Below are 27994 nucleotides of genomic sequence, written 5' to 3'. Positions count from 1 at the left end.
ACTCTAATCAAAAGTGACATCTGTTGACCGGTTTGAAATGTAATGTTGTGATGATTTTGCTGCCGGTAAATAAATAATGTAATTATGTAAAACTCAATTTATAACTTAAGTTGTCAATTGTAGATTCTTAATCTATATTAGAAGATTAAATTGCATAACGACTGAAATTATTTATAAATAAAATACTGTGCAAATTATGTGATTTGTTTTTGTACAAATTATAGATTAGTTTATCATGGCAAGTTTAACAAAAAACAGACGTGCAACTTTAGAACGAATTGAAAAATTCATATCTCCTTTATATTTTACGGATATAAATCTTTATGGTCGACAGTATCCTCAAAAGACTAATCTCCCAACACTTTTGCACTTTGATTCTAATGGAAGAGTACCTTTTAAAGAAGCTATGGAAATTGGAAATTTTGCACCCACTAAAGTTGGAGCCTCATTCGGGCCTACTTGGACTACGCATTGGTTTAAGGTTTGTATTGTTTGTAGATTTGCAGTCCAGTTATATTACTTTTGAGATCATATATTTATTTTTTGCTTTGCTGTCTTTTTGATGCAAAATTGTTAAAAATTCTTTGTGTTAAGCTTAGTCAACAGCTTTATTAATTTTTTAAAATGTTCATAGCTTTGTTTGCTGCTAAATTGCTTTAAATTTGTAATGTTCAAAACATATGTACATTTTATTTTTATAATGACAAATTATTACTTGATTATTTACTTTTTATTATTATTTGATAAGAATTGATTGTATCACTCAATACATAACAATATAAAGTAACAAAATAATGGAAAATTGTTTCTGTTATCGTAATAAAATCTTATCTGCAACATGAAATGTTTTTCTACTTTCAATTTTGTCTGTCTGAAAGGATTAAAAATTCTACGCTAATTTTATATTATTTATATAGGACGCTATATTTTAAAGACATGTTAAGGATTAAAAGCTTGGTTTCCTATAGTGAATAATATTTTGCATGTATTTATTTGAAACATATTGAAAATGCTAAAGATTCTTAATTTCCGTGTAATGAAGAGTTTGCCAAGAACTCACCGTTGCATCAAAATTTTTTACTAGATACTATGCTTGGTGGTATTACTTTTTTGATTGAAAGTGTAGCCATAGCATTTTTCAGAGAGATTAGTATGGGGGATTTAAATTTTATGCAAGCATATTTTTGAAAATCTTGGACTTCCCCTCTCAACAATTATAAACAAATCTCAACATATGGTTCCATAAAAATGTCTGTACTCCCTTTGGTTACCACCTTAACTTTAATTGAAAGAAACTTATTTTAAGGTTAGATTCAAGTAAAAGATGTAATTTAGTATAAAACAAAATTTGCATTTTTATAAATTTTACAAAATTCTGAGTAGAATATTGAATTTTCTAGGAATTTTTTATATTTTCCATTTGTGTTTCATTACTCTTGACCTTAAAAACACTTAAAGCAATTTTTTTCCTGATTTTTCTTTCATATTTCTTTTGAAATTATAAAGTTTTCTATTAGTTTATCTAAAAGTTTTTATCCATTTCTTAATAAGCAAAAATGATCATATCACAAACCCGCAATCCTCATTAGATGCTTACATAATATTTGAACTGCTCTAAAGGAAATATGACAAGCTGGTTTTCATTGCAAATTGACTTTTATGCTTATCTTGTGCGTTTAAAAGTAATAAAATAAAATATGAGGTATTTTATTATGAGGCATATTAATAAAATATGAGATATTTTAATTAAAAACTCCTTGAATATAGTAACAAGACGTGTTACATTGTTCATTTCGTACTTTATCCCGCTTTTTACATAATTTTTTTCTGGTCTGTGAAAAATACGTATGCCGATAATGTTAAATTATCCCAGATTTTACATTATTCTTTTTAAGAAAATACTACTTCATGCATTTTTCTAACAGATCAGAGTCATTGTTTTCGCTATAAACCTTGCACAACATTTTTCTGAGTTTTGTTTTCTTTGTTTTTTTTTCTTTTAAAAAAAGATTTGTTTATTAGTTGTTTGTAGCTTTTCTGACAATTTTTCCATCCTATCATATTGCCCTTTTGTCTGTGAGAGGGTATTTCTCCCTTGAGTCAAAATTAAAAACTTTTGTGAGATGAGAGAAACAGGGAGAAACATGAGAGCCTTAAAAGTGTGAAGTTTGTGAGTCAAATTTTTTCCAGCAAGCTTAAACCTTTGAATCTTTAAATTATCCTATTATTTATAGACTGTTACACTAAACTGGTTAGATAATAATTTCTTTTTTCCCCCCGGTGACCTGCAAGATGTTTCTAAATCGAAAAAAAAATGTACTGGTAGCTCTGAATTTGATTTCTGCAGTGTTGGATAGTGTCAGCTTAAATGCATTACAAATGGATTTAATAAAACTTTTCTGGGTCAATTGCTTCTTGTTTTCTAAAGGGAATATTGGGCCTTCAGAATTCTATTCTCGATTTCCTAAAGAAATGACATGTATGACTGCAACACGCATTTAATTACTTTTCAATTCTTCACTATCTGATTTAATTCCTATTCTTGATGATAGCGATGAAAACAGCAAAAATAAGTAAAAAACATCGTAGGATACATCTACAACTGATCAAGAATGTGAAATTGTAAAAACTCTGAAACATTTGTGAATGTAACAATTTGCAAACAATAGTAATTTTTGAGAGGGATACTGTTAAATTTGTATCTAAAACCAAAAAAGCAAAGAAAAACCTTGTAAAAATTGCACATTTTATCTTCTTCTAAATGTAAATTTTAAAAAGACATACTTAAAACTTTTTTTACCATGATTTTACTTTATCCTGCTTTGCACGGTTTTTAACGTTTGTCCAAACTTAAAACATAAAATCAGGGTTCCACTGCTATAAATTTTTTATTATGTAGTGAAGTGCACTTAATCAAAATATTATATCTTACTGTTTAAGAGGTAAAAGTTATGGAATTCTTGCAAAAAAAAAAGTTAATGGAATTAATTGTGGAAAAGTAGTGTGTAGCAGAACAGCTTCATTACAATTTGACCTTCGGAATCATTACTTAAAGAATTAATTGTAAAATTTTTTGATTAAGGAAATAAATAAAATCATTCAACAAAACAATTAATAAACATTTTTAATCTAGCATTATTAGGAATCAGGGTTGGAGTTTTTGCCGGCAAAAAGGGGATTTTGCCAGGACAGTGGCAAAAACCGGCAAAAACTGGTAAAAACCGGCAAAAACCAAATTATCTAAATTGCTGATTAAATATTATTACAAAATACTTGAAGCAAATTTAAATCAATCATAATTAATAATAATTTTGATACATTACATGAAAAAATTATTTTTAACATATTAATAATTAATATAAAGGCAATAATTTTTAAAAGATTGAAAGTTTTTGACCTCTTTTCATTTTAGAATCCTTAAATAAATGTTTTTTTACAAGTAAATAAATATTATTATTTGTATAATATTATTATTATACTATAAAAAATTATTATTTGTACAATGATTAACTACACATCTAGATAGATATTTTATGCTTTAAATTATAGTTAATTTAAAATAAGTTCATTTCACAGGAAAAAGAGAATAATCGCAAATTTTCCAATCAATAATGTTTTAAACTACTAAAATGATATATTATTACATTATGATTTAATTATGGTATAATAATTTTGTTAATTTTTTTGTAATTATTTATATTTATAGTATATATTTCAATTTTAGGAATAATTTTGTACCAAAAATGTGTTTTTGTCCTCTCATCTTGGAAAATATAGGTTTTTGCCACTTTTTGCCAATTTGCTTGGCAAAACCTGTTTTTGCCAGGACGGTTTTTACCGGTATTTACCATGGTTTTTTCCACCTGCGGCAAAATCTTGCCAACCCTGTTAGGAATTATAGTAAAGATTGATTTCTCTAAACTTCTCTGTAATTCTGCTCCCTCAATATGTATTTTTACAACTTGTGTTAAGTTCTGCATGGTTGATTTTTTTTTAGTATGTAGGTTATAAAATAGGTATTTTTGAAAGATTAACTAAAAATCAATCGCATCTACAATAAATAGACCAAGTTAGAAGATATATCGCTTTAAAATGTTTAAAGTTTTAATATTTTCTAATATTTTAATTGAAAGAAACTAACTTAATTTTTAAAATTACTTTTCACCTTTTTTAGACATTCTTGTTAATGGAAATTTTTTTAAAAATAAAATGTTTTAACTTCTGGCATATTGTACAGGTTCGAATTGATATTCCTGAGAGCTGGCTTGGGAAAGAAGTTCATCTAAGATGGCAAACTGGTTGTGAAAGCATGATTTGGACATCTGATGGAATTCCACTGCAAGGTCTCAATGGTATGCATTTTTAGTTTTTAAACTAGGTTATCAGAAAAATATTTCATCCAAAATTTTGTCTTTGATAGTCTCTGGATCCATGTATGTAAGTGATGCAAACCATTATGTACCTATTGAATTGCTTTAAAGTTTCGAGCTCATTCTATTTATTATAAAATAAAGTTTGATGAATGGTATTCAGTTAAAATTACTATGTATGGAATGATCAGCACTGTTAATATAAAAATGCAATTTTTTTTAAACATTTTTAACTAAATGTAAAAAATGCATTTTTTAAAAAAATTAAATTTCCTCTCTATAATTTTTTTCTGAACTATGATGGTTAAGTGGTCAAGGCACCTAGCTATCATAGAAAAGAACTAGTGTTAAATTCCCTATGGTGGCTTGAAGCTAACTCAGCTTCATATTGATGGGTACTAGCTTGTCTGAGAAGTAAAGGCGACCTGTGTGTGTGATATGTTGACTATGTTACCACAATCATGTTGTAGGTCACGAAATTTGGGAATCTTAACCTCCATGACCCTTCTGACCCACAAAGGGCTATAGTGGAATATTTGACTTTTTTTTGAAATATTTTTCTATATATTACGAAAAAAAAAATGGATTATTATGCTACAATTCATTTACAAAAAGTTTTTGGAAGAAATTTTTTATTTCAAATTCTTAAGCCATTTTCTTTTCATGTAACTAGCTTGTTTTGTACAGCCAGTTATTATTATTCAGTTTGAAACATAATTGTAAAAAATATTTTTTGATAACCTGAAGGATATTCAAATCTGCTTAGATATGAATAAAAAAAATGTTTTTTATAATAAAAGTTTCTATGTTATACAATTCAATGTATTCATGTATTTTTAATATTTTTATAGGCAAAGATAGACAAAGTTTTATAGTTTCCAAGCATGCAACTTTGGAAGATTTGAGACAAACCTTTTACATTGAAATGGCTTGCAATACTCTGCAAGGTGTTGGTGCACCTACAATGATATCACCTCCTGATAGGAAGAAGTACTTTACTTTAGAGTTAGCTGATATTGCCTGCTTTGATAGACAGGTAATTTATTTAATTCATTGACTTAAAATATTTTTTAAAGCTTCTGAAAGGATTTCATATTTATCAATCAGTTCTTTTCAGTAATTTTCAATGGCCATAAATCTTTCTAAATTCTGGTTCACATATTATGTCAACTGATTCTGCCAAATCTTATTTTCCTTACTTGAATCACTTTTACTTAATAAAATTTAGTTTAATTAATTTAAAATAAGCAATTTGTATGTATATTAAAACAGAATTTCATGAAACTGAAAGTTTTTATTGGTATTTTGTGTAGTATTAAAAAAAAAGAATGAATTTTTTTTGTTTTATGGCATCTAACATAGTTTTTCCTTATATATTTTTCTTTTTTTAAATTTATGCACATTTATTTAATTTAAGGAAAAAGAAAGTGCTAGATATTCTTTATTTGCAGTATTAGATATTCAATGTTATATCTTCTCAAAAATTATCTCTTTATTTATATCTGTTTCTCTACATATATATTATATTATTTTTAATTGAATAAACTGTGATTATTCGTCCCAATAATTGGTTACTGTTAATTGAAAAATGTTTTTAATTAGGTTTATGATCTTGTCATGGATTTTGAAATCCTCTATGGTATTGCAAAGCATTTGTCTGAGAATTCAACTCGAAGTTATGATGCACTTTATGCAGCTAATGAAATGATCAATATGATTCAACTGGCAGATTAGTAAGTGCATATTTATATTTCTTTTTACTTTCTTTTCTTTATCATTAAGATTATTTTCTTTATTTGATTTTCTTTATGGATTAAGATTATAATTTCTGATACTTTTTTCAGTTCACGAGATAGTTATGCAAGTGCCAAAGACTTGAGTACTAAGTTTTTCTCTCAGTTCAATGGAGAAAGCCAGCATAAAATAATTGCCATTGGAAACTGTCATATAGACTGTGCTTGGCTCTGGCCGTATGAAGAAACTGTTAGGAAGTGTGCCAGGAGCTGGTCTACTACAGTTCAATTAATGGAAAGGTATCCATCATTTAGATTTGCTTGTTCTCAGGTAAGATTTGTTGTTAAAGTATTTTTATAAAATGTGTATTTTTAATGCTATAAATTGATTATTATATCAATTTGTATTTTTTTTATCATTTTACTTTATTAATTTTTTATTCAACACATTCAATTTAGTGCATTAGCTAATTATTTTGCATAGCATCAGTTATTATTTATAATAAGTGTTAATATGGGCTATCTATTACAGGGGTTGATCTTGGTGGAAATTAGGGCCTTTTTGTGGCTCTTTCACAAAATTCAAATTCTAAAAAGACTCTCTCTCAAAATTTTAATTTATGAAAACCATCTAATACTAACTATACTTGTGATACTAATTTGTGAAAATGGCCACAATTATATTTCCATTTAGTTATGATTCAATTAGTTTTAACTTATAGAAATTAACAAATGAAATTGTTCAAGAACTTAAGAATGATTTAGAGCTTAAACTAAACTTATTGTTAACCAATCATTTCCATGTCAGCCAATTATTTTGGTCATGTCAACCAATTATCTTTAGAATTAACATAAAAAAAAAACAGAAAATTTGAAAAAAAAACAGATAAATTAATTAATACAAATAATTAATTTGAAAATGTGGAGTCTGTTTTTAATAGATTGCTCATTACAAAAATAATAATTATGAAACATGTAAATTATTTATTTTTAACGAGAAGGGTTTCCATTTTAATTCCACCAATATTCATACTTTAGATGGCATGTAATGTCATGTTTTTCTCCCCGTCTCTTTCATGTTTTTGAAAATTTGTCCAATGTTACATTTTGCAATTTTATTTTAACTGTTGCAGTTGTTCATTAATTGTATTTCATTGTGGAGTTAGTAAACTGCAAAACTTTATAAATTATTTAATTTTTTGATTTTTTTTTATAATGGACTCCAATCACTTTTCTATTGTTACCTATTATTAAAATTTTGGAAGCATTTTTCTAAATAGTTAAATTAATAATTGAAATAAGATCACTGTGAAAATTGTTACCAGTTAATTGTGAGAAACCAGTTTAATTTTTAGTGCTGAATTTACCATTTTTGCATGTATATTTTTTATTTATATAAGTTTAATTTTTTTTAATAACACTTTAAGAATTGAAATTGGTGTATTCTAATATAGTTTAGCATAACATCATATATAAATAATATGAATACTGAAATTACCTATGTATAGAAAGCATAAAAAATGTTCTAGTACTTGTTGAATAATAAGAAACTTTTCTCCATTTGGTTTTCAACATTTAAAAATTATTTATCTTTTTGCAAGTTTCTTAGTATTCAATGATTGATTTACATTAAATGTCATTAATTTGCAAAAATATTTTAAAACTTACTAGTAAATGATATTGTAAAACTTATATGACTGACTGTGATATAATCCTAAAATCACTTTTTAAGCTCCTCTTTATATTGGTTTTGAATTGTAACCTCAGTTTTTTTTTATTTCATGTTTATGATGTTTCTTACTGCTTTGATTTTTTTAAAAATTTTTTTGTCTGTTTGATGGTTATTTTATTTCATTTTTTTTTGTAGGCTCAACAATTTATGTGGGTAAAAGAAAACTATCCAGCTTTGTATGAAAAAGTGAAATATTTTGTCGCCAAGGGGCAATTTATACCTGTTGGTGGTACTTGGGTTGAAATGGATGGAAATTTACCAGGGTACATATTTCTTTTTTTATTTTAGTGAACACATTGAAAATGTAAAATTTTAAATTGCTTGATATAGGACTTGATTTTCTGATATATCATTCTATTCTTTACTTTGAACTTTTCTTAATCTTAATTAATCTGAAAAAAAGCATGCATATCTTTATCTATGGTATTATTAGTAGACATTTCAAAGTATTTCATATCAATGCGTCTACTGTACAGAGATACAAATTTATGCAATAGTGGACTTATGAATTTTATTTATATCTTATTTAAGCTGAAAAAATTAAGGCAACCAAGTTTATTGATTGAAGGGTTAAGCATACTATACAATAGAGAGCAAATTAATTCAATAGTAGGTGAAAATGGAATAAGACTGGGTAACTAAGAAACTGCCAGATGTAATCAAGATATTTCAAGATATTCATTGTTTAGTTAGTGGGATCTTTTTTATTGAAGATATTTAATTGTAAATGTATTAATATTGAAATAAATTTTTAAAATTTCAAATGTGCATTCTAAACCAAAAATACATAATACAGTGAAACCTCGATTTTACGTCCCCCGAATTTACGTTTTTTTCATCAGGACCCAGTTTTTCCGTATACCTCCAATGTTAATTTTACCCGGATTGTAAGTTTTTAATTTACGGAATTTCCCGCATTTTACATTTTTTGTAGAAATAAAAAAAATAAAAAAATGTTTTAATAAGCAATATTTTTTCTATGTTTGCTTTTTTAAAGCTCATCCACGTTGTTGAAAGTAAATCTATGAAAGCAGAAACGCATTCCACAGACTACCGTTTTCTAGAACTTTAGTCCTCTCTCCCCCTTCCTTTGTTGAACACCTGCTGCCTGTCTCGGACAAGGCAGCGGGCGAAGAAACAAAAGTACAGAAACAACACATTTCATTGGTGCAGGAATGAGACAGATAGGAGAAGAGACACTCCAGTTACCAATCAGATGAAGTGACTTATTTTCTTCCTTGGAAAGCAAAGGGGATCTTTACGTTTCTACAGCTTTTCAGACTCTGTTTTTGTTTAGCACAAGGTGGTCGCATTTCAAACCATTTCGTACGAAAATGGTGAGCAAAAAACGCAAAAACTTTTCTGCTGCTGAGAAAGCCGAAATTGTTAAGCAGTTTAATGAATTTCATGGAACAAAAGTAGCATTCGCTCAATTGCAAGGAATTCCCGTAACAACCCTGCAATCCATAGTACAAAAAAAAGAATGCATTGATAAAAACTTTGAAAAAGTCGGTGAAAAAAATGCCAAGAAACTGAGAACAATGAAAAAATCCCCGTACGACGAGATGGAAGGGATTTTAGTAAAATGGTTTAAAGAGGCTCGTGACGCTAATGTACCTGTAAATGGCACCATATTAAGAGAAAAAGCTCTAGAAATCGCCGATAGACTTGGTTTAAAAGACTTCACAGCTTCCAATGGCTGGATTGACCAGATGAAAAAAAGACATAATCTTGTGTATAGATCGCTCTCCGGAGAATCATCAAGCGTGGATGAAGCTACAATAGAAGAATGGAAGAAAAATTTACCAAATTTGACCAAAGGATACAAGCCAAAGGACGTATTCAATGCGGACGAGACCAGACTTTTCTTTAACCTTCTGCCGGATAAAAGTTACGTTTCTAAGGGAGATTCCTGCCACGGAGGGAAGATGTCAAAATTGCGTCTTACGGTTTTACTATGCTGTAATTCTGATGGATGTGAGAAGGTGACTCCACTCGTTGTTGGAAAATCACGCAAACCACGATGCTTTAAAAACGTGAGAAGTTTCCCAACAAATTACGAAGCAAACAAAAAAGCGTGGATAACAAAAGCCCTTTTCGAAGACTTTTTGAAGAAACTGAATAAAAAGATGAAATTTCAGAACCGCAAAATAATTTTGTTCATCGATCAATGCAGTGCACATCCGGATTTGCAGCTATCTAACGTTCGTGTTGAGTTTTTTCCTGCAAACTGTACAAGCAAATTACAGCCTTGTGATCTCGGCATTATTCGATCATTTAAGGTTTTTTACAGAAAGCAACTTGTCCGGAAAGCTGTAGCTGAACTAGAGAACGGAAACCTAAATGTCGCCTGCAAACTAAAGTTAAGTGTTCTGGAGGCTATGCATTTTATTTCTGCTGCTTGGAGAAGCGTTACACAAAAGTGCATTTCCCACTGTTTTGAAGAAAGCGGAATCGTAGCTTCTAATGAACCGTTAACAGATGCAGGATTAGATAGACTAGACTCGGAGAATGACAATGAAACAGTTAGCTATGACTTCGACGAGTACATCCGAGAAAACTTAGCAACATGCGAAGCTGAGAGAACCACTGCTCCATCCGTGGACGATGTTATGGACTTTTCATCCGCCGATGAAGATGAACAAGAAGAAACAGAAGCACAGCCCGTTCCTTCTTTCAACACAGCATTGAGAAGTTTGCTAATAGTGAAAGACTATTTTCTATCATACAAAGACCAGGAAAAAAATTTGCAAAAGATTTCAGTCCTGGAAGATGAGGCATTTACTTTGAACTCAATGTCTAAAAAACAATCTACTATTGCGCACTATTTTGCACCTAAATTACATGATTCTTAACAAAAATTGTAAAAGTGATCTTGAACTGGTATGTTTTTTTCTTTAAATACTAATATTCTTTTCGTAAAATATAGATTTTAAAAGTACCTTTTGAAAGAGTCATCTTTACTACCTTTAGTTTGTTTTATTTTCCCATTATTATTATGATTTTTTGCTATCTAAGTATTTCCCGTATTTTACGTTTTCCCGGATTTTACGTTTTTTTTACCCAGTCCCCTGAGAAACGTAAAATCGGGGTTTCACTGTATAAAAATATATTGTTTATTGTATAAAATTCTAAATCTGAATATTTCATGTTACCAAAGTCTTTTCCTAAATATCAAGACATCTTCTTTTTCTTAATATTCATGTATTTTTCTAAAATTTTCTTTTCTCATATAAAATGTAAAAAAAAAAAAAAAAATTCTTTCAGAGGGGAATCTTTTATTCGCCAATTTCTGTATGGACAAAGATTTTTCCAGCAAGAATTTTGTAAAAGATGCAAGGAGTTTTGGTTGCCAGACACTTTTGGTTATTCTGCTCAGTTACCACAAATTATGAAGTAAGAATATTTTTATTTTTTAGGTTGTTAAATAATTAAAACTTCATTTATCCATATAAATAATCTCTTTATATTTGCCAAAAACCTCAAAGATGGAAATATGGCCAATTTGAACTTAGAAAGTGAAGTTTCTTCATTTTCATCCCATGATAATTTATCTCACATAGTTGTTGTGTTTAAAGCTTGAATCAAATCAAGTCATAAATTAGTATACGATGAGTGTGGGGAAGTGAAGAACTCAATTTTTCCCTGCTTTCGAATTGCATGCAGTGGCATGTGCAAGTTGTTCAACTTAATTAAACTGAGCAAAATTTTTCACTCATCAACTTTTTGGACAGGTTTTTGGTGCCGACCGTAGAGATAAATTATCTAAATAAGTTTTATTACTTTCTTTGCCTTCTTTAATACTCCAGTTTTTATAGCTTAATATATTTTATATTTTATAATTTCACTAAAGGCTACAATGCTTGTTTGCATATTGCTTGCTGACAATGTAAATTATTTTATTGCACCCAGACTTGAAATTTAATCAAATTGAGAAACAGTGCTCATCTTCAGATTTTAAAGTAATTTGTTGAAAAAAAAAATCATACTCCTGTAATTAGGTTTTGCAAAACTGAATTGCAAAGAACTTTTACTTTGACTTGAAGTAACTAACACCAAAATTTTCTGAAACACTGATGGGGGCTGTAAATATTTGTTAATAATGAGGATAATTTTGTAATCTAATTATTTATATTATGAAAAATATTAAAATTAGCATCTTTTAAATGATTATTTTCTGAAATTTTTCATTTTGTTTGTAAAATGATTGGTTTTTGATGCTTTATTAAGGTTTATTTACTGTCTTTTTTTCAAACCTTATTGTTCTTTGTTTTCCAAGAGTATTGTGCTTCATGTTGTTGTGCATATCTAATTAAAATGTTAATCTATCGCCTGCATTTCAGTTTTAGCTCGTAAAAAAAGAATTAATTTAAGTATCGTTTCATTTCAGTTCATAAGGCATAAATGTTTGTTCGGTCTTACCATTGTTTTCAGAATTGTTTTTTAATGTTGGTTGTTCTATGTCTAAATTTTTATTCTTTAGATTATGTGGAGTTGAAAGATTCCTTACTACTAAACTTAGTTGGAGTTTGGTGAATACATTTCCTCATGACAACTTTCTTTGGGAGGGAATTGATGGTTCAAGTGTATTAGTTCACTTTCCTCCAGCCAAATGCTATGAATCTACAGTTTCTGTTGAAGATGTAAGCTTGCTATTAATTTTTAATTAAAATATTTTCCTAACATTTATTTCTATTAATGCTTACCTTTATCCTTTTTGATTTATCCAAATTTGATTTAGTTTTTTTTTCTTCAAACGATGGTTAAGTCCTTAACCCCTCCAAAAAAAGAACAAATATAATTATCTTTTGACTCTCTTACTTTTGGTTTGCTTCATTGACATTGTCTTATAATTTTACATTCTTTATTCATTGCTATTTCTGCACTTAATGATGTAGAATTAATTATTTCATTTAATAATACTGCAAATATGATTAATAATTCAAAAACTTGTATAGGGGATCATTAGTTCAATTTTTATAATTTTAAGCACATAATAATGGTAATAAAAAAATTATTCTTCATATTATGCAGCTTCTTACAAAATATGTTTTAATTTTTTAGTGGAAATTATTATAGTTAGTTAGCACTTTTCCCATTTTGTTTAGTGTATTTCTGCTTTGTTTCCTTACAATTTTCAGGTATTATAATTTTGAAATTTCTTTCAATCAACTTTGTTAAAATAATTTAAATTTTGCTTTTTGATTTGTAGTTTATTTGTCCAAATTTGATTTAGTTTAGATTAGTAATTTGATTACCGAAAAAAAAAGAGCAAATGTAGTTATTTTTGACGATTTTTCATTTGTTTTGTTTTACTGACCTCTTCTTATAATTTTACATTCTTTATTCATTGTTATTTCTGAACTAATTTAAATGTAGAATTAATCTTTTTTATTTTATGATATTGTAAATATGATTAATAATTCGAAAACTTGTATAGGGGAATATAAATTCAATTTTTATAATTTTAAGCATGTAATAATGGTGTTAAAAGAATTATTCTTCATATTAAGCAGCTTGTAATTTTCTTGTAAAGTGTTTTTTAATTTTGAAATTATTATAGTTAGTTTTCGTCTTTTTTTCCTATTTTGTTACCTGCATTTTTGCTTTGTTTCCTTACAGTTTTCAGGTATTATAATTTTGAAATTTCTTTCAATCAACTTTGTTAAAATAAGTTATTAATAATGAGTTAGTTAAGGTATATCATTAAAAGCATGCATTTGACAATATTTTATTGTTATTAAAACTTGCAGGTTGTGAAACTTATTAATAATCTTCAAGACAAAGGTCGGGTGTCATGTAGTATGATGTTGTATGGACATGGAGATGGTGGAGGTGGACCTACTGAAGAAATGTTAGAGAGAATTAAAAGATTGAATAATGTTGATGGTTTGCCATTGTGAGTAAAGTAATTTTTTTAATTAATGTTGCTTTAATTTTACATCCTCAAATTTGTTCTTTTTTTCTTCCTATTATTCAGCTATATATTTAACTATATAAATGTTGCAACTATAAAATTTTTTTGGCAAAATTGGATGTGTAATTTTTGTGAAATTAAAAATGAGACCCACATTGATTATTGCTACCCTTTTTCCCACATATTTCCACATTTAATATTTATTTCAATTTTAATGAAAATTGCATCATTATTTTGATTAATGTGCAGATTTTCATTAAATTATACATAAATTTAAGAAAGAAATAATGTTTGAACTGAATTTATTGTTTAATTTTAAAGGAATATCTTTTTATTTTAAATAGGTTTTTATTTTGAAGTACATAGTAGTTTTTTGGTCATCAATTGTGTTTTGACATAGTTCTTAGTTTTTTTGTTAAAGTTTTTGATTCAAGTGATTGAAGCTCATCAAATTTTATACAATTCATGACTTAAAAATATTTTGTAAAAACTGGTAATTTCTCATATTTTACCTTTCTTTGATTTTAGAATTGTTTTCATAAATTTTTTTTTTTTTACAGTTACGAATATAGCCTAAATAAAAATAAATTCAATTTTTAAATGTTAAATGTAAATATTCTACTAATTTTATTAAATGACTCTTTATAATTCTAATTTCAATGTTTTGATTTCTCTGGAAATTTTTTCTGGAAAAATTAGAAAGGCTTATTTTATCAATGAAATATATTGTGAAATCAATAGCAATGTTTCAGATGTTGTTATTAGTATTTTAGTAGTAGTTATAGTAAGTAATGAAATTTTTATGAAGCTGTGTTTTTAAGATTATTTTAGGATTTATTTTTAAATAGGGTGTCCCAAAAGCACTTCAACAAAAGTTTTTAACTTTATTACACAAAAAATAATTAAATTCTAAATAATTAAAAAAGAGTTTGATTTTAGGAAGTGATATATTTAAGCTGTTTTGGCATGCCAAACTTCCGCTGCAATTCACAGCTTAAGGTTCCTTTTGAAACTTTCCGTTATGGGCTTAGATCTTCTGATACAATTCTTCTTATTTGCATCGCAAGGGTTACTTTAGGAAACGCAAGCTTTTGTGGTGTTGAACAATGTTCTTGGTTTACAATATTGATTTATTTTCCTGATGTGTTGTGTCCAGAAAATGAGTTTTGCACCATGCTTGCATCTAATGGCAGGTACATATATAATACCTAACGTCAGGTACTAGAGAAGATTTGATAAAACAAAATAATTTGGATATTTTTTATTAATTTGTTCTAGAGTGTACCCCTTAAATTTTTTAAAAGTTTCTTTTGCACTTTTTTTTAAAGTACTAAACATTTTTTTTTATTAATTTGGTGTAATTTGAAACTAATTGGAAATATTTAATTATTTAAAGGGTACAACATGGCACACCAGACCAATTTTATTCTATAGTTGAAGAAAAGCATAAGAATCAGTTATGCAAATGGTCAGGGGAACTTTACTTAGAGCTTCATAATGCTACATACACGTCACAAGCCAAAATGAAATTTTTGAATAGACAGTGTGAAATTCTCCTTAGAGACACTGAACTTTTACATAGTGTTTTATTAGCAGCTTGTAGGGATGAAGATAAAAAGGCCTACCCAGAACTAGAATTAGAAAGACTATGGAAAATTATGCTTCTTAATCAATTTCATGATGTTTTGCCTGGTTCATCCATTGAAGATGTCCATAAGGAAGCAGCATTTTATTACAAAGAAGTGTTGAAAGGTGCTTCAGGGTTAATGGATACTGCTGTCCGTAGGTTGTTTGGTAAGTGTATTTATGTCATGTTTTTTTATGCAGTCTTTATAAAGAATACTAGATTAAAATGACCTATTCATGCAAACAAGTTTGAATAAAAATGATATCAGCTTGATTATTTATCCTAGTGAAGAAATGGTTATTTTTGTGCTGTATATGAATAAAGCTAAGCAAAATGAAAAAAATAATAATAATGCAACGTAAACGGATAAAGCTGTAGTTTTGGTTTGTGTTTGTATAATAATGAAGTTTTTTCTTTATTATACAAGCACAAGTAGTTCTTTATTGTGCAACAACAGTAGTTTTTTATTATACAACACTTTATTATACAACAACATAACTGAACACTTTAGTGTTCAACTATGACAAAAAGTTTTCCCTTATAGAACCAAAACTATGGCATTGTATGCTTTACTTCATTCAGATATATTTATTCAATAGATTCAGATATTCAATAGATTTATTTAGCATAAAAAGTTGTAATTTAAGTTTCTTTAGCATAAACTTTCATTAAATCAAAAGAATAAGTACACAAAATAATTTTCAATGAATGGATTGAAAAAAAATTGGTTTAAACATTCAAAACTTAAAAAAATTTAGTGTTTTTCCTGAAAATTCCTTGATTGAAGTAATTTTTCTGCTTGAAATTTTTTTAAGTTTTAAACATGATGTTTTATATTAAGCCTTTTGGCTATCATACATATGAACGAATTAGGAGAATTTTTGCTGCTTGAAATACAATTTCAATATGAGTCATCACTAGCATAACCTTAGACAACAAAAGGGACATAAGGGGAATTGCATTGTATTCTTAGATTCCAGAAGATCTGGCTATGGTTAAAACATAGCACATCATAAATACCAATTCTTCTACCAATCTCATCACTCGTGCGTCTTTGTGAATGATTAGATAAGATTACTTTTTCCGGTATTTTCTATTTGTGATTGGCAAGATTTTAAGTTTACTTTTTAAAAAAAATAATCTCCACTAGGTGTACCAGAAGGTAGAGGCGAAGAGGAAGAACTTGTGGTTGTGAATGTTTTGTCGTGGCAAAGGACAGAACTTATTAGAGTGCCTTGGTATAAGGATGAAATATCTAGACGCATGTGGATAGAAGGTGTCGGTAAAGCTATGCAAAACATCAGCAATGAGTCTGGTGGGGGCACTCTAGTTCCTGTTGTTGTAGTTCCTATGGGTTATCAACTACTTCGTGGTCTCTCTGCTGTTAAAGCCCCTGTTTTTATAGGTTTGATATTTTTTGTCAAAATTATTTTATAGGAATGTTTCTATTTATACAATTTGCAATGAATTATGCAAAAATCTGAGAAAGAATTGAGATATTGTCTCAAACAAAATTGCTTGAATCTCATTTTGACCATTTCTTAATATGCCCAGAAATGTTTTTCGTCCCTTTAAGTACACTAAACATTGAAATTAAGCATATGTTTTAAGAAATAATTGAGTCATAATTTGACTATAAAATGAAAAAATTTGAATTCTGCTTATTTAAAGTACAAATTTACCACTTTCCTCGAACATTTAAACAAAGGCAACTTTTATCTGAAATTTTTTATAAAATTACGGTACATCAATAATTTTAAAGTGTGAGATCTGAGCTATTTTTCATTTTATTTTGTTTTAAGTTATATACCAACTACATTTATATAGAGCCTTACTAGTGTATATTTTCACTTTTTTGACGTAATTACGTTTACTTCAAATTAGCAAGCATTCTATGCAAATACGCTCTAAAACTGACAAATCTGTAAGGGCCAAATAGATTTCGACACTCTATTTTCAGTAAACTACTGAATCATTTTTTGTTTTTATAAATGCTTGTAGGTGTAACATAATGGTTTAATTTCTTTTGTTGTTGGTAAATTAGAGCAAAATATGCGACAGGTTGTAGCACATGAGATGTTTACAATAATTTTTTTTTCTGTTTTTTATTCTCTCTATTTAATATTTTTTTTGTCCATTTTTATTTTATATACTACCACTGTTAATTAATGCCTGTTTTTTTTGTAATTTTTATTGCTGCTTTTTACAATTACATATTAATATCCTTCCCTTTAACAAAGTTAAGAAATGAAGTACTATGCATATTAAAATGCTTGCTGTGGATGCATCATGTTTGTTTTATTACACTTAGTTTATTTTTCCGTTTTTTTAAAGTTTTACTTCCCTAGGATATTCTTACTTCTATTTGTTTTATGCATTTCTTTATTTACATAGATATTGTAGATGTAGATTGAAAATATTATTTATGATTTGCTGAAAGTTTTGAGCCAGTTGGTTTGAATAACTATACATCAAAATTTTTTTTTTATATCCTTATATTGTATTTCCTTACTGAACTCATTTGATTTAAAACTAAAATATTTTGCAATGAAATAATATTCAAATTTCATAAAATAATCGCTAAAATTTTATCATATTAAATTTGTGCTACTGTGTGATAGTTTCTACAGTTAATTTATTTAAAAAAAAAATAGATTGATTTTTATTTTGGATTTTAGTAAGTTTTTTATTTTTTGATGAAGAACTGTAACATTCTAGAGTCAGCATTTTAAGTTTTTTCAGCTTTTTTGATGCACAAATGTAATAAAGAATATTATTTTTTGGCTACAAGAAAAAGTATGAAGTCTTTTAATTAAATATTAAGCAATGCACAGTCTATTTTAAAATGTTATTTCGCATCAATTCATCTCAAACTTTTTGTTTTTCTTAGTGTATACACTTTTAATTAAGTGTAAATAATAATATTGAAATATTGCAAAAAATTGAATCTCCTAGTTCTTTCTTGTTAAAATAAATAAAAACAATATATTCTATAATGTTTCAGAACCTAAAAAAGATGGCAGCTATTTTTTGAAAAATCAGTTCTTAGAAGCAATTATTAATGCAGAAGGATGTGTTTCTTCTCTTATATTATCAGAGTGTCGCAAAGAAGCAATTGCTGCAGGCTGTGTGGGCAATAGATTTGTCTTATTTGATGATATTCCTCTTTATTGGGATGCATGGGATGTAATGGATTATCATGTTGAAACTGAAAGGAATGCCATAAGAGAGGTACTCTGTTATATTGATTAAATGTGCTGTTACTAATTTTTTTAAAATAGGTAATGTCACAATTTCCTGTTTATAATCTACGGATCACCTACTAAAAAACATAACAATCTTCACTGTGGATAATCCAATGAAGTTATTTTTATTGAGAATAGAGAAACAAATTATGTATGGGGAATTAACATAATATTATGATTTGCACTTAATATTATATGCATAATATATATTAATATATATAGAGATTGTATATGCACTTAATATTATATCTGCACTTAATATTATAATTTGATGCAGCTTATGAATTTAGTTGTACTATGCCCGTTTCCAAGAGAAAATTTAAGAATTCCACTGCAATCAAGGCAACACATATCATGGTTCTATGGAGAAAGATATTAGTAAGTCAATGGGTTAAATAATGTAACCTGTGTTAAATAATCTCTAAAATTAAATATACTGCTATAACAGAACTGATTGGTTACAAAACTAACGTGTATTAAGTCCAAAATTAAGTTTAGTATCCTAGAAAATATAAAAATTAAAACCCAGAATATTTATCATTTCGAATAGAAAGACTAGGGGCGATATAATGATAAGCTACAGATTGAAACTGTTTAAGGGAGTGTTTCTGGTGAAAAAAAATCTTTCATGCTTTGGTGTATTGCTCTGTTTTCTAGTGTAAACTCCATAAGTTAGTAAATTTCTGGTCTGAAAACAATTCTAAGAACATAGTTTGAAGAAAAACTGTCACCTTATTACATGGCTCATCATTTTATGGTCTTAAACCTTTCAATTATATAAATAGTGTGAAAGAGGGCAGCTTTTTCATGCATTTTTCTTAAAAACAAAGTGGTTGAAAAAGTAAAATGAAAATTGTTTTTTGTTTTGAAACTGTAAACACTTACTTACTCTTGGAAAACTATTCAACATATCAATCAGACTTTTTTTAAAATAAGCCTTTTTTTTTAAAAAAATATCTAGTTACATCAATTTATTTATAAGTGGTAAAACAGTGCATATTTCCCATTTTTTTAATACTAACAAGAAAATATTACAATGTTAAAGGGTTATTTATACTAAAATAAAATTGTTGATTAAAATGACAGAATAAATTTTTATAATCTTCTCAGTTACCTGGCAATGAAAAGGAGTTTGATAAAATTATGCTATTTGACAAAATTTCCCTTTAACATTGTAAAGTGTTTTCATGTCAAGTAATTTCTGCAATTTTTATTTTAAGTATTGTTCGATTTCATTGACAGATTTTGCATACACACAAACAGTTCAATTATTGAAGTCTGTAATGAATGTTATGAAAAGTTTTAAATGTCAAAAAGTTCGTAAAAGAAGAAAAAAAAAATTAAGTAAATTCTTTTTTAATTATTTTTTTTTCTCTTTTCAGCATCAGTTTATGTGTTAGTATTTTATGTGTTAGATTTCCTCGGAATTTCTTTTCTACGTTTTATTTATTTTTAAAAATTATCTGCATTGATTTAGTGATTGTTTGATTATCTTTAAAATAATTTTAAAATAACCGTTTTTTATTTAAAGGTTGTAGAACCCCTTAAAATAATTGAACAAGGTCCTTTAAGAGCTTCCCTTTCTTTTCGTGTCAAGATTGGCAATAATAGTGAAATGAAACAAAAGATATCAATTGATGCTGTTCATCCTTACTTGCTGTTTGAAAGCACAATTGTTTGGGAAGAAAATCATAAGTTTCTAAAGGTATGGTTTATTATATTTTCTCTTATGTTAAAGCATCACCTTCTAGATTACACTCACATTTTTTATTTATAATTTGTTGCAACATGTTAATTTTTTTGTTGTACAATTTATTGATTTTTAATTTGCTGTTGTTGAGGATGTTTTAAATTCATGCAAGAAATAATTTCAACAGAAAATGTCCTGGTTTTTAATTAAAAATGTTAAAATTTATAGTAGCATATCAGATAATGAGATTGTGTATACTGTATCTTACATTTTTTCTCTAAATTTTAAACAAATGTTTTGCTCAAATGAAGCTGCATTTTGTATAACACTTAATATTTCCTGCTACAAAGCATGTGTGATCATGTTCTTATTGGCATGACTTTTAAAAATAATATAAATAAACTAGTGGGTTGCGCCCCTTGCTCGCTAACACTCGCCAACCCCCGAAAATTGCTACCCAATCTTATAAGGTTTGCTTCGCAAACCAAGCTCGCTTCACTCGCTAACAACTTAGGTACATTGCAAGTACACAAAATTCTAAGAATTCAAAACAATCATTCAAATCTATATAACAACTTTTTTTTAAAAAACAAAATTACATCTTTTTATCAAATACTAAGTCATTAAAATAAATTTGAATTCAAATAAATGACATGTAATTCATTAAACCTATTAGAAATGTGCTATAGTATAAAATCTTAAAGCGTAACAGCGCGACTGAGACTCATTTTTCAATGAATAACTAATAACAATAATAAAGCAAATAAATTCGTGATATAAATCAAAAATCGTCTAATAAATTCGTGAAAAAAAGCGCTTTCGACAAAATACTAAAATAGAGATCTATCGACAAAGACTACTCACTTCTGCCTAGCTTAAGGTTATTTCAGTTTCCGTTTTTAAAAGCGCTATATGTTGAGCCACCTGAGCTAGATTTGGCATATGACATTTTTAGCGGCAATCATTGGTCGATTTTCTAGCGTTGATATATATAGATATATAAAAATTTTATAGCATAAACACAAAGATCTAGATAGCCAATTTTGATTATTAGAATGTGAAATTTCACATTAAGGAAATTACACAACAATATTGAACAATGAAAACTTTTTCTTTTCTGTAAAGCTTCATTTTTAAAAACCCAGAACTGACCAGAGCAGTTTCTTCTTTTTCCTTTTACAATATTATTTAAAGTTTTCATTCAAATATATAAAGTTCATTCAAATTTTGAATGTGCCTTGAGATATCGATACAATTTAATGTTTATATTTCAGTACCTAAATCAATTCGTATCAGTAAATTCATCGTAAATTTGCAATATTTAAATATTACTTAATGAAATATCCAATTATAATGCCTGCCTCATTTATATAGTTGAGTTTAATTTATATACTATGTTTAAAAGTTGGTGATTTTGTTGAGTAATATAATTCCAAAATAGGTGGAATTTCCAGTCAATGTGCTATCTCCACAAGCTACTTATGAAATACAGTTTGGTAACTTGCAAAGGCCTACTCATAGTAACACCTCTTGGGATTGGGCAAAATATGAGGTAAGTAGATTCTTTTTATCTCTCTCTTTATAAAACTTATAATTAAGTTCTACATTTTTATTTTTTTATTTTAAAATATTTTGTGAAATAATTTGTTGTATCTTTGATTGAATCTCCTATAATAAGTACTTTTTAAATGTGAATACTTTCTCATTCTTCCAGCTAATTTTTATATTTGTAGTTAAAATATTACTCACCAGATGACACCAAAATGCCATTGTTAATAAATAAATTCTTATATGTGAATATTTGGCTGGATCAGTGATCAGTTTATAAAAATTGTCAATTGATCTGACATTTAATAATCTTTCAAACAAATGCTGTTTAAGAGAAGCAAACATTTTTTAAAGACTTAATTTGTCGAAGTTTAAAAAGAAAAGTTAAGGCTATACATATATTTAATGATAATTCTATCATTACAAACATAATGATGCTGACTTTAAATGTGTATAACTCTTCTTTTTCTTAAAGTCAATTTGTTTAACTTTAATTATTTAAATATTATTTAATTAAATAATTTTTTTATGCTTTATATACTTACTCCAATTTTCATTAACTTAAAAAAGTTTATAAAAGTGAGTAAGTATATAAGACTAAGAATTATGTTAACAGAAAATATTATAACTGCTACCCTTTTTACTTCTAAAGTTACATGTATTTTTAACATTTGAAAATTTTAAGTCCAAAATTATGAAACTGTCCTTTTATGCGAAGAAAATACTATTTAATTAAAAGTATTATTCCTGAATTTCGTGTAATTTTTTTCAGGTATGTTTGACAAGGCTTTTAATTTTTTTCGATGAAGATGCTTTTTATGACTGATCGAGAAAATAATTAAACAGCTATACATATTTTAATTTTTATTTCCAAATTTAACGTATGGGAAAATATATTTAATTAGACTATTTTTTGTATATGCAATTTTTATATACAACTTCTTGAATATGGAAAATACGGTTAACTTATCTCAGAAGATCATACTTCATAGTCTTTTTAAATGTGTTTTGAAGGTTTGCTTGCAATATTTCTTTTCATATAATTAGTCTCAGATATTTAATAATAAATTTAAAAAGATTGTTTTAAAAATAAAAAGAAATGCAATTGCTTGAGGAAAATACTATATAATCAGCCCCGTGGCAGATTCATGGCAACATTGTCACAGAATTTTACAGAGTTCTGGCAGAAAGATTTTTCTTTTCTGAAGTAAAAAATGTCGGTTTGCTTTTTTGCAGAAATTTACACATAAAATTTGAATCACACATTTAAATAATCACTTTTTGAAGCACTCAATTTATGCCGATATTGTGAATCCATTTTTATTGTATTTTCTGCAGTTATTGACATTGATTTTACGTAGTATTTAGATATCCCAATATATTTCAGGCAATATGGGATATTCGAATCGTGCCTTTGATAATTTACTTTATAAGGTAATGCATCCATAGATTTTTTTGGCAGTTATTGCTTTTGATTTCCACATATTTTTTAAAACCCGTTATTCTTTATTTGATATTATTTATTACAACAATTAAATATTGAAACAAAACATGTATTTGAGTAACTCCTTTCTGAGATTCGATTTCGATCTATATTACGGTAATTACTGCAATTTATATAATAATTTTCATGCCATTTTTTTTTAATGCGATGGTAATTTACAAAATGATATAAAGGAAATAATTAGTGCATCCCCCCCAATAAAATGCGAGGATATCACCCGTAACATTAGAATCAAAAAAATATTACGTATTCAGTTAACATATTAAAAAAATTACATTGTTTTTTTTTTGTTTTTGTAAACACAGCATTTTTGTTACCTTAAATTAGTAGCATACATATTTGTTATTATTGAAAGTGTCTTGCAGAAAGATATTAGTGCTAGAGAGTTTTGCTGCAAAAAGCCTGAAAAAATTTTGCACAGGAATAATCAGTAAAAAATAAATAATTTTGAATATAAAAGCTTATAAAAAGTAAAATTTTTTTTTCCAATCTAAATCTTTAAATATAAATGTCTCATTTGTAGATTCATCTGTAAAAGCGTAATTTCAAAATATTTGTTTCAGATTTTTTATTTTGATCCATTCCACCTGATTTTTCAGTACAATTTAATGACAGACATGTAAATAATTTTCTCATAAACCAATTATTTAAAAATGTATACTATTTTGAAAACTTTGCATCTTTTTTTTTTTTTTTTTACAGAAAAGTACTAACTAATAAATAAATGTACAAAAAATTTAAGTATTAAAAAATTCAATTCTATTTCTAGGTGTGTGGTCATAAATGGGTTGATGTATCTGAGTATGATTGGGGAGTTTCTATTTTAAATAAAAGCAAGTATGGCCATTCAGTGAGAGGGAACAGAATGTTTCTGTCTCTTTTACGATCACCAAAATGTCCTGATCCCAAAACAGATATGGGCAAGCATATAATCAGTTATGCTGTCATGCCTCATTCAAGTAAGTTTATTCTTTTACTCATATCTTTTTAATAAGAATTAGATTCTTTAAAAAAAATCAAATGGATGAAAGTTATAGCATGTTTATATAGATTGAAGAGCTAGTTTTTTTATAATCTTGAAAAAATTATTAACAAGGAAAGACGATATTTAAAAAAAAAGCATATGTTTTGTCTTTTTTTAATATTTGATTATTTATGTCATCTACCTGAATAATTCTGATCTTTGTATTTGTCCCCAGCATTTTATAATGCACCAAGCTAATTGGAAAAGGTTTCATTAAAGTCTGTTGTGCTTTCTTAAGGTTTATTACATTAAGCCTATATTAATTGAACTTGGTTAAAATTAGACAGAGAACATTAGAATTTTTTTTAAGTTTATTGTAACAAACCTTAAATGAAGCTTTCCCTACTCAGGCTAATTGTGCTACGAATGGCACATTTTCTAATTGCTGTAAAGTACGTGGGTTCCATGCAATAAGCCTTAAAAGTGTGTAGCCAATTAGAAAATGCATCATATTTTTCTAATTAGTCTTAAAGAAATTCCAAAATTACAGCTGTTTACAAAAGCATGTGGCTTTATTAAATCTGATGACAGAATAAATTCATTTTGCGACCTGATTGATTTATCTCATTTGTTTTATTAGAATTCATTCTTTTTACATTTACAGCTAAAAGTATCTTTTCTCTATTTGGACGCTTAAAAGTATTTTCGAAAATTTGATTACTTTGATTTAAATAAATAGACCATATTTTACAACTTTTTAAGTAAGCTACCAATACAGTGTCCAGTGAAAATGTTTGTTTGATTAGATTATAATTCTGGCAATATCATTAAATTGTCATAATAAAAATTAATTGAAGGTAATAATTAGCCTATTTGTGCATTTTTGAAGTGGTTTAAATTTATATTTGAATTGCTACTAACCTTCTCTGTTTCATAACTGGGAAGTGTATACTTTTTGTAAGAAACTTTGTAAGTGTCCAAATTTAATTTTGTAAGTTTCATAAAGTTAAATTATCTTTCCTGGAAAAAAAGTTCAGAATTATATTTTGTTCTCTTTTTCAAAATTAATTTTATTCCAGTAAAGGCTATAAGTTGTTTATAAAGTTACATGAATCTGCATTTAAATTTTACACCAGTCTTTACCTTGTCAACTTCATACATTATGCAATGCACAGTATTCATTCCTTACTTGTTAATCAAAATACTATAAGTAAAAGTAAAATCAAAGTTATTTTTCAAGTTAGGTTTTGACTTGTATTTGATATATTTTTACTGGATACCAGACAATTGTCTTTTTTCTCCCTATAGAAACATTTCAACAGTCTGGTGTTATTCAACAAGCTTATCAACTGAACTACCCTCTTCATATTTTCCCTACAAGTCATTTGGCCAAGCCAGGAGCTAGTCATTATGTAACTAATGCTCATCGTGTTCTACCTCTAGAAATGCATGAGTCTTTAAGCTGGTTTCAAGTGAGTCTATCTATGCTTAGTTGAAATTCTTACAATTTTATTATGTTATGGTTTTGTTATGAGCATATGATTTTTTTCTTATTAACTTAAATATTTGAAACATCAAAAGAAGACTATTCTTTAATTTATGGAATCAGGTGGATACTTTTCTGTGAAACCCGATAAAAATTGAACTATTATCCTCTGTATAATTTGGTTTTTGTGATTTTACTTGCTTATGACAACTGATGTAATTTGGGGAAGATGTTCTTTATGGAAACTTTTTTTGATTTAGTAGATTATTATGTAATTATGTTAACACTTTCCCCCCTCTGTTATACATTTTGAAGTGTGCCTTTACTTAGATTAGTAATAGATCTTACATGTATAATTTTTCATCCATTAATGGGAATATCAATGGATACTTCTACTTCTATGGCAGCACAGATGCACAAAATCTTTGTTCATTCCCGAAAAAATATAAAAATTGTCTCGATTAGATGAATTTGTTTATAATAAGAAAAAGGGGACATAGTAAATCATTCATTAAATCTGAATTATTATTTACATTGGTTGGAATAATGTCTGAGTTTTATTTTTGTCATTGAACCACATTGATTGTTTAATGTGTGCGTATAATGAAATACAATTTTACTAACACTTATAGATTTCAGGAAACTCCTTGTCTTTGAATAAGGTTGGCAACGGTTTATTTGTTTATTCCTCACTACTGTCAGATTCTAAGTTTTACAAATATTTATTCGGGAACATGCGCATAGGTTGACCCATGGTTTGACCAGCAACAGCTTCTGATCGTTATTGCAATTGTGTGATTCAAGACAAAACATATTAAGAACTGATTATTGTTAATCTGTAGTCCAGGTTGTTGAGCGGTCGGTGTGTTTGACTGCATAGCCAATGATTGTTGTAATGGTCAGGGCATGGATATTGTCCTCTGTTATGTGAATGTGGCCCACTTTTTAGACAGATATGGTAATGTGGCTTGTCTCTGTGACTTAGTTTAACAGTTATGTTAAATGAGTTCCAGTATCTTCCGAAGTAAAGAACAAGTTCAGTGACTGCTGTTAAAAAAAATGGTTTATCTTACTATATTTCCGGAATTGAACTTAAAGCTGTGTAGTTAAATCTTTTTGAAGGTAATAAAATTTTCATCAACGATCAAAAGATTTTTCACACAACTGCATAAAATAATTTTAAGAGGTTCGGAAATAAACTAGGGCTCCTGATAAACAAGCTTGTCTATATTTCATTTTAAATGAACCTAATTTAAAATTAGATTTTTTTTATTATAAAATATTGTCTGTTTTAGGTTAGTGATCCAGCGATTATTATCGAAGCTGTCAAAAAGGCTGAGGATCGTGATGACTGCTTAGTAGTTAGAATGTATGAATCCTTTGGAGGGAGAGTTCATGTCAATTTAAAAAGTTGTCTTCCTATCCATAAAGCTGTATTGTGCAATGCTCTTGAAGATGTGACAGAATCAGCACAGCAAAAAGTGAAGTGGAAGGGTAACAATTTAGAACTCACATTTTCTCCCTTCCAAATAATTTCAGTTTTACTGTACATTGAAATCTAGTATGTTTTTAAAATTTTGGAGATTTGTATATTTTATTTTTTTTATATACTCATGTTGATTCAGAAAAGATAGTATTACTTTGTGCCATAAGAGCATTTATTATACCTATACAAGCACCAATTTTTCAATTGTTATATCAAAGTACAGAAAATTTTATATTTGTTTAATTAGATATACATTTTCTTATTTATTTAAAATTCAGTAGTTGATGTGAAATTCTGTAATTTATTTTTCTATATTTTTTGTTATAATTTTAATAAATTTTATCACTACATTTAGTATGCATATTTTTCCTAAAATTGTTATTTTTGAAAATAAATTTTATTTATGTTGAATTTTAATACTTTCACATACAATATAAACACATTTTAATCTATTTTAACTTCATAAAAACCCATTAATGCCTGTGTAACATTGTTTCAATAATATTTTACTACTAATATTTAATGCTGTGAAATTATTGGGTTAACCACTAAAAATATGATGTCAAGAGAATATTTAATTTCTAAAGAAAAAAAGTTTTTTTTTTCAAGACATAAAATTTTAAGCACTTAATTAAACACTGTCTTGCGCAATTATTGCACAATTATTACGCAATCCACTCTAATCCTTCCTT

The 27994-nt window shown here is 27.5% G+C and overlaps 1 protein-coding gene across 1 annotated transcript; it reads left to right on the top strand.

Annotated features, from left to right (window-relative positions):
- The first annotated feature begins 5 nt into the window (after positions 1-5).
- On the top strand, positions 6-27652 carry LOC107449137 (alpha-mannosidase 2C1). The gene is made up of 17 exons (XM_016064579.4): positions 6-481; positions 4238-4352; positions 5222-5406; positions 5973-6103; positions 6215-6434; positions 7971-8098; positions 11103-11231; positions 12319-12478; positions 13589-13734; positions 15149-15546; positions 16530-16784; positions 18384-18610; positions 20156-20329; positions 21756-21866; positions 24136-24325; positions 25639-25802; positions 27112-27652. The coding sequence occupies exons 1-17, from the start codon at positions 236-238 to the stop codon at positions 27376-27378; spliced, it is 3246 nt and encodes a 1081-aa protein (XP_015920065.2). The 5' UTR covers positions 6-235; the 3' UTR covers positions 27379-27652.
- Positions 27653-27994: the final 342 nt, after the last annotated feature.

Source organism: Parasteatoda tepidariorum, chromosome 8, assembly GCF_982258835.1.
Source record: "Parasteatoda tepidariorum strain Cologne lab strain chromosome 8, Ptep-v5.0, whole genome shotgun sequence".
In the NCBI taxonomy this organism is placed as follows: Eukaryota; Metazoa; Arthropoda; class Arachnida; order Araneae; family Theridiidae; genus Parasteatoda; species Parasteatoda tepidariorum.
The sequence above is the reverse complement of the archived record's forward strand: the minus strand, read 5'-3'. Positions and strand labels throughout refer to the sequence as shown.